Raw genomic sequence first — 11168 nt, 5'->3', positions numbered from 1 at the left:
CATGCTTTATGGGTCACATGTTTATGGGTCACAATTTAAGTGTACATGTGGCATTTGCAAGAGGTCAGGCGCATAATAACAGTTGCGCTATCATGAGATGGTCATTGTCCTTCTGAGATGTTTAGTGCTGCTTTGAATTTATTTTCTTTGACTTCAGGATGCACATAGATTAGTTCTTTTCCAGAAGCACTGTGCTGTTATTTTTTGACCAATAAGCTTCCATTGTCCATGCATCAGCTTTCCCAAATGTTCTTTCTGTTTCTGGCTCATGCAAGTAGGTCCTCCTATTAAACATTTCACTACACATGCATTGCTTTTGTGTTATAGAACCCATTTCTTTACATTTGTGTCCTTTTGTCTTGGGATTTTACTGCTGTGAACAGACACCATGACCAATGCAAGTCTTCAAAAGGGCAACATTTAATTGGAGCTTGCTTACAGGTTCAGAGGTTCAGTCCATTATCCTCAAGGATAAGGGGCAGCATCCATGTAGGAATAGTTCAGGAGAAACAGAGAGCTCTACAACTTCATCTGAAGGCTGCTAGGAGAATACTGATTCCCAGGCAGCTAAAACAAAGGTATTAAAGCCCACACCCACAAGGCTACCCCTCCCAACAGTGCTACTCCATAGGCCAAGCATATGCAAATCATCATATTCCACATCCTGGCCCCCATAGGCTTGTTCAAACACATGATTCTTTAGGGGCCATATCTAGCCATTACCATAATTTAAAATGTACATTTAGTCCAACTTCCAAAGTCCCCATTGTCTATAGCAATATCAACAATGTCAAAGTTCAAAGTCTCTTCTGAGATCCATCCAATCACTTAACAATAATCATTGAATCAAGATAGGACACCAGTTGGGCAAATTCCATACTCTGCATCTCCAAAACTTATGTAAAAGAGGTCTTCAGATCTCCAATTCCTTTTTTCATCTTTGTTGACTACAACAAACTTCTTTTCCTGTGCTGTTTCCGCTCCCTGTTAGCAGCATTCCTCAGGAGATGTCCTAGGGCTCTGACATCTTGAAACTCTTGGGATCTCAAAGACAACTTCAATGTTTTAGCTTCTTGTTTCAATGTCTGGGATTCACACATGATCTTCTGGTCTCCTCCAAAGGGCTGGTGTCAGTTCTGCAGCTCTGCCTTCTGTAGCACACTAAGCTCAGGTTGATCCACTCCACTGCCGCTGCTGATTTGAGGATTACTCCATGGTACTGGAATCTTCAATTCACTGGGGTCTTCTGCCACAACTAGGCTTCACCAATAGACTCTCTTAGGCTTTCTTCATGGTGCCAAGTCCTTTGCATGACACATCCACTACTGGTCCATCAACTGAGGCTGCACTTTCACCAATAGCCTTCCATGGCTTCTCACATGCCAAGCCTCAGCTGCTTTCATAACCCCTTCATTCCTTCAAAGCAGTACCACCTGAAGGACTCTAACACATTACCAATTACAGTTGTAGCATGAGGTACAACCTTGACTGTCTCTGGAACACAGCTTCTTTTTGCTCTCAGAAAACACTTCCCAGAAAATTTCACCTCAGTAATGTTGGTCTCTTCTTTATCACTGCTTATTTCTAAACTCCAGCTAAAAAGCATTAATTGTCCCAGTAGTCCCTGTTACTTTTCACTCTAAAGCCAGAGCCACGTGGTTGAAATTGTTCTTCACACCTTTGTTCCTTCTTTCTTGGGGTATAACCTTCATAAAATCAGAATTCCTTTCTATCATCCCCAACCGATTAGAGAGCACCCTGGAGACATTTGCTAAGGTTTTGGAGACCAAACTCTTTTGATGGTTATATCCTAGGTATTATGGAGATTGTGGTGCTTTGACTGTGAGTGGCCCCCATTGACTGGAATACTTGAGCACTAGATCTCTAGCTACTGGAACTGTATTTTTTTTTGTTTTGTTTTTGAAGGCTTAGAAAGTGTGGCCTTGGTGCAGAAGATGTGTCACTGGAAGTGGGTTTGAAGTTTCAAAAGCCTGTGCCAGGCCCCGTGTCTCTGTCTATAATTTGTGGATCAGATGTGAGCTCTCAGCTTTTGCATGACTGAATCCCATTATGCTTCCCAATTATGATTTCAGGGGACAAACCCTCTGAAACTGTAAGCAATCTCCAATTAAATACTTTATAGGTTGCTGTGGTCACGGTGTTTCCTCACAGCAATAGAATAGTAACTAAGTCAGAGGTGACCCCTTAAAATTACTGATAAGGGAATCCATGGATATACAGATAAGCAGAAAATAATTCCACAAAGATATATTTTTATCTGCTTACTCATATTGTTTTTGTTTCATATAGCCATACTTTATGCAGTTATTCTGTCCACCTCAAGAGCATAATTTTATGCCCTAGGGCTTTCCGAGACAGTGACACAAATAAGATGTTTATAAATCAAATTTTTTTTAATTAAAACAAAGTATATGTATATCCTTCTGTCTGTCTGCCCATTCATGGTGTATGGGTGCCATGGCATGTGTGATGGTCAGAGGACAACCTCCCTATCTGCCCTCATCATCTGCCTTGTTTGAGAAATTCCGGTTCGAGCATGCTTATTATTAGGCTAGCTGGACTCAAAGATTCTAAGGACTCTCTTGCCCCTCTTTCACATCTCACCGTAGTGGTACAGAGATCACAGATGAGAGAATACTAGTACATCTGGCATTATGTGAGTTTTGGGGCATTAAAACTCTGGTCCTCGTGCTATATGGCAAGTAATGTATCCATTGGACCTTCTCCCCAACTATTCTGACAGTTTTTATATTATCCTCTAAAAATCTGTCCGAGAACACTAATAATGTATAATTAAAGTCATCCACTCTGACACTACTACAGAACTTTAAAAAAGAAATTATGGAGAAGAATACATACTACACTGTTTACCACTTTTCAGAGCTGAGTCCTTCCCCGCAGTTGAGGCACGCATGCAAATGCATTATATCTCTAGAGGGTTCTAATACATCATCCTGAACAAAAAGAAGGACAATGCACGAGGCGCTAAGTTACATTTACTTTCCTTTAAGAATCAGACACTAAGCTTTGGATACCCCAGAATATTAAGTTCTCCATAATTTCCACTAGAAACCAACATCTAGCACAGGCCTTGGCCCATGGTAGCCACTGAAAAATAAAACACGTGTTTATTTAATAAAACAACAAAAATGATCATAGCCAAATTTTAAAACAGAGGTAATTATAATATACAAACTTTATTGTTTAATCTAAAAACATGACTTTCTTTTTTTAAAAAAAGGCAGAAGCCAAATGTTATCCTTTGTTTAAGGAAATGAGGCTTTCTCTAGGCAGAAGATCCAGTTAGCAGGCGCAGTTCTTACAGCGCTGAAGACCGTTCTCGTTGCAAGCTGTACACTTCAGGGCTTTGAAAGCGTCCGTAAAGCAATTGCGAAACACTGACATCTTGCTCCCGTGGCACACAGAGCATGGAAGGAAGCCGAAGCCTCCACAGGAGGGACACTCGTGTGGATGCTGGACTCTCTGAATAGGATGACAAGAAACAGAAAAGAACAGAAAGTGTGTTAAAATGCCCAATTCAATCAGAACTATGAAATGTTGTACAACATTGGTATAAGGTAATTGTGGTGATTTGCTTGAGGGTATCTGCCTTAAAATGCATGGGACCCAGTGGCAGGACAACTGCAGAATGCTTTCCCTGCCCTCCCTAACGGCCACCCACAGCAGAGGCTTGTTTTATAACGTCTAGTCAAGTTTACTCTTGAAAGGTATATACTTTCAAGGGTTTCATCATATGAAAACATTTTTGCCAACTAAATATCATAAAAGACAATGATTGTCATGAGAGGAAAATACTTTTAATTTTACCTTGTGCATCTCTTAACACTTTTCTGTCTTATAAAACAGTAAATTCTAATACATAATTTGAAAATTCAGGAAACTATGAGCTAAAATTTGAAGGAGCCACTATCCACTGAGGATCCAATCATTTCATTGCCAATTTGGATAATTCTTTAATCTTTTCAGAGAACGTTCCAGTGTATCAGTACACAATATTTCCTTCGTCCACCCTCCCCCTCCTCTACAGACATTATCTTCACGAAAGACACAACTCAATACCATTCTCATCATTTGACACTTAAGGAAACAGAAATCGGTATCTTGAGACATTTAAGCACATCATAAACCTTTCTTAATAGCTATCAGTCTTTCCACCTCAATCAGAGATAAAGGATCTGAAATATAGAATAAATACAACCAGGCTTTGTGGAAGATAATGTTTTATAAAATGTTCACATTTACTTCAATTCGTTTCTTTGAACATATAAACTTTCTCAGAATTCACTGCTGGAAGTCACCAAGCCGGGGTTGATTAGAAGCCATTACAGAATGAACACAAACAGAATTGATGTAAAATTTCTTACTTGAAGTACAGGAGTCAGCAGCAATGTTTGAAAACATGGCTTTAAGGTGGGCCAGAAAGCGCACTGGTGCACACACACACACACACACACACACACACACACACACACACACTTACAAACATATTTAAACCACACATATACATATAGATTTGCATGGAGAGTCAAAATTGCACATTAAAATATCCAAAAACATGAAATACCTGGACTTACCCTCCAATTCCCTGCTATCTACAACTAAAACAATCCAAAAAACAAATAAATAAAAAGTTGTCTTTGCCTAAGTAATTTTCAGAATGTAATTTGGGAAATAAACATTATACATCCTTAGATCTCTTTTCACACACACACATACACACTCACACACACACAAACATTATATATATATATATATATATATATATATATATATATATATATATATTCTCTAAGACCTACTTACTAACTACCCTTTGGTATACCTGTTATTGTAAAACACAAAACCCATGCAATATCTCATTTTTAACAGCACAGAATTATTTTGATGGAAGGTAGATTTTGCCAATATGGATGACACAATTTGGAAAGTGGAAATGCCATCAAGGTTGAAGAGATGCAAAGATTTCCCAAACAGATTGATTGAATGTAAGTGGTAATTTTAGGTTTCTGCAACTGTTCTTTGCAAGAACTGATTCCTACAAAGAAATGTGAGCTGGACTTTTGTTTTTTTGGGTTTTTTTTTTTGTTTTGTTTTGTTTTTTGTTTTGTAATGTTAAAATGTCTTCCTAAGTATTTGGAGGCAAACAATACATTTTAAAAGCTAAACATAGGAGAATTAGCAAGTAATGATGTCATCACATTTCAAAAGTAAAATGATTATGTCAATACATGCTTGACATCACTAAAATCATGAAAGAAGGATACATTCAAAATTATCAAGCTGAGACTCTTGGCACATACCTATAAACTTGGAACTTCAGAAGTAGAAGCAAGAGGATAAAATATTTAAGGTCATTTTTGGCTGCATAGTAAGTTTGAGGCAAACTTGATCGATGAGAGAGAGAGAGAATTTTTTAAATATAAAATTATGTCAACTAGACAAAACAGATATCAGGCCAGCCTATAGCTTATAAGAGAGAGAGCTATAGGGCTCAGGATTCCAAGACTCTATTCATTACTGATAGATTGTAAATAGATCTGGGTTCCTAGTAGAAAAAGGTTGCCACATATTGCAACTAAAATTAATGTTCAGTTAAATTTGAATTTCAGATAGATCACAAATACTTTTATGTAAATATATATATTTCCTTGGAATAAAATGCAAACCATTCATAGTGTGTGTGAGATTAAAATGTAAATGGGCATCAAGCCTTTTTGCAGCCTCCAGGGCAGGTGCTGTCAAGCAACAGGAGCAGTGTGTGGGAAACAGCCGTTTATCAACCAATGTAAATTATTTAGTAGTTTTTAAAAATGTGCCCCAGCATTTTTAGTAAAAATCACAAAAGGACACCAGGTGGAATTTGTCCGAAGCCACCTCCCACTGTATCCTAGGATACTTGTAAATGACAAAATTTTAAAATAGCATGTGTTTTTTCCTGAAGAATATGTCTAAGATGTCAAAAAAAAACAGCAAAAATGAACCGTGGCATCTATTCAGCTGCCTAGACTTAGTGTCTACCTCATCACTCAGTCACCCTGAGCATCAGGTTGTCAGTACACAGAACTCAAAATTGTCCGCAACAGAATTAGAATTTATTGCACATCATATATCTGAAATAGAGCCTACAGAATTACTTTTGATAAGTAAAAACATCAAATGTTAGATCCACTAGTACCAAGAGTCTACTCTGACTTCATAATTTATCTGAAAGTCACAGGTGATCAATTGCCTAGGAGAAAATTAACATATCAATACTGAAACCCACATTCTCTGTTGACAGCGTCACTGGTGTATCAAGGCCATCTTAAAATCCTGTCTTCAGCATCTGTACATCGTAAGATGAGATCTTTCTCCGATTTCTCAGCTACTGACAGGATTCAGTGAACTAATCCACATAGGGCAAATAGAAAGGCTGTCCAGCACACAATGAGGTTAGACACAGTAAGCCATTATTCTATTAATAAATTTCTACCTTAAGTTATATTTACCAGCTGCTGTCTCCAGTTAAATTATTCATAGTCATGTGACTCAACCAGGTTCTATCATGTTGGGCTATTTGTTTTAAATGTACCAATATTAGCCTTCTGGTTTAAGAGCTTGCCTCTGTAAAGGAAAAGTAAATATGCCTTTGAGTCATCTGTTAATTCTGATGCTTTCAGCACAGTGATGAAACTATTCTGAGACCACATCTATTATCATTTTAAAAATTAGCTATTTCAATGACAAATATGAGGCAAGATGTGGCTTTTGTATCATGTAAATCTGCTCTATTTGGCCAGTTGCTCATGCATAGGGACAGAGAGAACCTCCATCAATAAGTGCCAGCCACTCAGCTTACAACGTAGCATTCTTGACTAGAAAAATGGACAATTATTTTCTGATTTCCTTCTGTTGGCCACATACAACTTCTAAGCCTTATCCCACATCCTCTCTTCGGATAACTGCTCAGACTGGGACTTGGACTATGAGGACTAGGGGCAGTTGATGACCATCATGTGGTATCCAGTAATACAGATCAGAAACTCATAGGACCTGACTAATGTCTTACTATAGAATGACCACTTATCCATCCTCTGGATGTCCCATAAGAAACAAACCACAGTGTTAGAATAACTTCTTCCTTGCACCTAATATACCAGATAAGCTTTTCAGCTAGTCTTTTGTCCTGTCATGATAAAGTCATATGTCCCACTGTATGTCACTTGAATTAAGAGTCACAGAAGCATAGCATTAGACAGGCTTTAGAGTCAGGCTAATCAGATTCTGTAACATCCTGAGCAAGTGATTCAGTCTTTTTCTGAATTCAGTATTCCTTTAATGGCACCATGGGAATAATAAAACCTACTTCAGTCACTCCATATATATAAAACACCAAGCATATTATTTGTGACATAATCAGTATTTAAATATTTCCGGTCTTGTGACTATTTAACTCCTGCAAAAGTTAACCAGAAGTACTGGGTGGTTCAAATTTGAATACAGTATCCTCATCCACTTTGATCACCTAATGCCCTCTAGGACCTGGCTTATTTTTAATCTAAGTTGTCTTTCATTAAACCCTCATTTCCTCATGGGCAGAGGTCTAAGATTTCCTCGTAACTACAAAATCTTTACCAGTTTTACTCTTCAGACAAGAGATCCGACTAAATTGTAGTACCTTAAAATTGCTATAAGAATATTCTTAATTTTTTTACCTTTAATGCACTGATTGTAAAACAGAGACAAACTTAGAGAAAATGTTTCTTATAAAGCCCTGCAAGCCGAAAGAGAAAGAGCAGTGACATCAATCTAGCCTGTTGATGCTAAATGGCAAAACGAAAGAATCATGGATACAAAGGAAGAAATGTTCAGAACATTTAAGTCAATTTAAGTCAATATCTACACAAAGAAAACTACCAAAGCTCACTCATCCTATAAGACTCTAAAGGACACTCCGTGTAATTTTAACAATCCATGCACAACCCAGCTAGGTGCTGGCAATGGTGGTCTCACCCCTCCTCCATGGCTAACTGTAAGCAGCATCTGGCCCTGATTCACAGGCTGACTTGCTAAACTGACCAAACCAGTTTTCCATGGCAATCCTCAAACCATTCCTCCCTCCCCCTCCCTCGAACCCCTTCCATGCCCCCCTCCTATGGCTAATCTTGCCTACGATATTCCAGTATCTCTCAGCTCCCTCTAGCCCCATGAAAGGAAAACACTAGAGACTTACATTTATACCAACCAGATTTATATCCGTAAATCTTCAACCCCAATATGCCCATGCAAAGAACCCACAACTCAGTATATTTGCAAGTGCACGCCTAGATTGGGCGGATACACCCCACCCTACTCTGCTACCCAACTATGAAATCTCAGCTACTTGCAGCTCCCCCAGACCACGTGGGTCTGCTCCATCTTTCTCCTCTTCTTTCTCCGTCATCTTCTCCTCCTCCTTCCGTCTTTTTTCTTTCCTTCCTGTCTCTCCTTCTCTGAAACTTCCAGGCCCACCTTTTCCTTCCACTGCCCAACCGCGGGCTTTAGGGCTGTAGCCTTTATTTGAGCACTGTAGGTTAATGCCTGGGCATTGAGGTTGGCGTGGGTGGGTGGGAGGAGCATCCTCATAGAAGCAGGAGGAGGGGGGAGGGGGGAGGGGAGGAGGGGATAACATTTGTAAAAACATAAAATATTCAAGAAAAATAAAATTAAAAAAAAAAGATTTCACCTGAAATCACCTGAGTGATTTACTCCTTATCGGGGCATCCTTCTTGGGGGTGCAGAATTAGCATCAAAATACCAAGAGCCATCCACACTACTAATGTACAGAATTCAAATGCTTGTCTTAGGGTTTCTCTTGCTGTGATACAATGCCGTGACTGAAAGCAAGTTGGGAAGGAAAGGGTTTCTTCACATCACATCGCCAAAGAAGTCAGGACAGGAACTCATGCAGGGCAGGAACCTGGAGGCAGGGGCTTATGCAGAGGCAGTGGAGGGGTGCTGCTTACTATCCGACTTCGCATGGCTTTCTCAACCTGCTTTCTTACAGAGCACAGGACTTCCAGCCCAGGAAATGCCCCACCCACAATGGGCTGGACCCTCTTCAATTGATCACTAATGAAGAAACTAGCTTACATCCCGCTTTTATGGAAGCATTTTCCCAATTGAGGCTTCTTCCTCTCTGATGATTCTAACCTGTGTCGAATGGATATAAAACCATCTAATACAATGATATCTACATAAGGCCATTTATATTTCAATTTGAATAAAAAATAAAATTTAAAAATCTGTTTCCTTGGGAGGCGTAGGCAAAAGAATCAGGAGTTCAAGGTCCTCCTCAGCTCTGTCAGAAGTGGGAAGCTGACTTGATCTAAATGAAACTCCCATCTCAAGAAGAAAGTCAGTTTCTCAGTCGTAAAACAGTTAGCAGCCAGTGGTGACTAACTCGTTCAGTTCAGTCAGAAAGTGTTTCCATTGTGGAAGCAAGAACTAACTACTGGAAAGAACCATATAGGATAGAGAGCTATTAAACTAAATGCCTTCATGTTCAAATATCAATAGAACACCACAGCAGGCATTCTGTAATATCACTGCATAACATTAAAATGTGCTCAGAAAACTATATAATATTGAATAATATACACTATTCAAATTGTGTGAGTTGAATAAAAAGATATACATTAGCCTAAATTAATGGCTTTATGAAACTGAAGCAGTCTATAGGAACAGGAAGAAAGTAATCTACCCACTCAAGCATTTTTTGATGAATGAAAGTTTAGACAAGCAAGTGAGTATTCTCACTTCATACCTGAAGTTATCAGGACTCCAAGGGGAAAGGAACGTGTCCAAAGTCACACAACTATCATTAGATCTGAGCTTCCAGCTAAAACTCTCAAATCTCAAACAATAATACTTCAGAATTTGCAAAATGTGAGTGCTAAGGAAATTCAGGAATTCAGATCATGGCATATACTATTCCTACACCCCAGGAACCCTCCATGTTCAGAAGCACTTCCTCTCTGTCACCTTTATTGGGCCCCTGTGTGCAAATGTAATACAACTGTTATTATTATGACAGGAATTCTCACAAAACTCTTCTAAGTTATTGCTATATGCAAGCAAATCTTTGAGCAGACACTGTTGTCTCCCAAAGGAAAAATGCTTGCAAATCATAGCTTCTCAGGCTATTTGTCAAATGAGTGAACACATTTTGTTTTCCTTCTGAGAAAGGCTAAATATCGATAAAAGTGACTATTAAAAGCAAGAAGTAGCTCACTTGGGATAAAATTAAAAACCCAAATGAAAGGGACAAAAGGGATTCTTTGGCAACCACACAGTATGAAAACTCATGGAGATAAGAAGGCAGGAAGGACTAGACTGTATTTTTAGAAGTAGTGCTACAGACAGATACCACAGACCTTGCAGGGAGTGAAACACAATGAGGAGCTGGAACAATAACACTATGGATAGACACGACTTGCATCAGTGAGTGGTTCTAAGAGAGCAAAGAGGCGACTTAGCTCTTGGCCTTGACTGTTGTTGAAGGTATGGAAGAGAATCAAATATACAGTGTGAAGATCCGGTAAAAGCATGTGGGTGCTAGGCCTTGCTCACCTGGGAAAACTCTAGATAATTATGAATGCATAATTTCCACTCTAAAGAATGTTTCCATATGGACAGTAAAGCATGTGGTCTCCCTACACACAGAAAGAAACAGGCTGCTACGATCATTCACCAGAGAAATGCTAAGGGTTTCCTGATCGCACATCAATTTAATGTACTATATATTTAAATAAACTGTGTGTCGCTGATGTTATAATTGTAGAAGGTAAAAACAAGAATTAAAACATGCCTCATAGGAATGGTGTTCTTTTTGCCTTCATAATTATGAATAAGTCCATGGGAATAACTGTGCTTTAAGACAATTGTCTAGTTTAATACTTCACCAATACCTCTATTATAATTAGTCCCAGATAAAGCCAACTGAAAAGTTCAGCTAATAGGATGAGGTTGTTAGAAGCAGATGTTTAAATCACCCTGCTTGGAGCAAATGTAATGGCAGGTGGTACCCAATTACAACTGTCACACATATACTGTTAGATATTTGTTTGAGCATAGGATAACAATTCAGCTAAGGAACCAATTACAGT

The 11168-nt window shown here is 38.8% G+C and overlaps 1 protein-coding gene across 1 annotated transcript in view; it reads right to left on the bottom strand.

Annotated features, from left to right (window-relative positions):
* Positions 1 to 3185: 3185 nt before the first annotated feature.
* Positions 3186 to 11168, bottom strand: part of Grxcr1 (glutaredoxin and cysteine rich domain containing 1) — a 122009-nt gene continuing 114026 nt past the window's right edge. Inside the window, exon 4 of the mRNA XM_032916434.1 lies at positions 3186 to 3504. Coding sequence (XP_032772325.1) covers positions 3325 to 3504 — 180 coding nt within the window. The 3' untranslated portion in view covers positions 3186 to 3324. The remainder of the gene's footprint in view (positions 3505 to 11168) is intronic.

The sequence above is a fragment of the Rattus rattus genome, chromosome 11, assembly GCF_011064425.1.
Source record: "Rattus rattus isolate New Zealand chromosome 11, Rrattus_CSIRO_v1, whole genome shotgun sequence".
NCBI lineage: Eukaryota > Metazoa > Chordata > Mammalia > Rodentia > Muridae > Rattus > Rattus rattus.
Note: the sequence above shows the minus strand (reverse complement) of the source record. Positions and strands in the feature narration are given on the sequence as shown.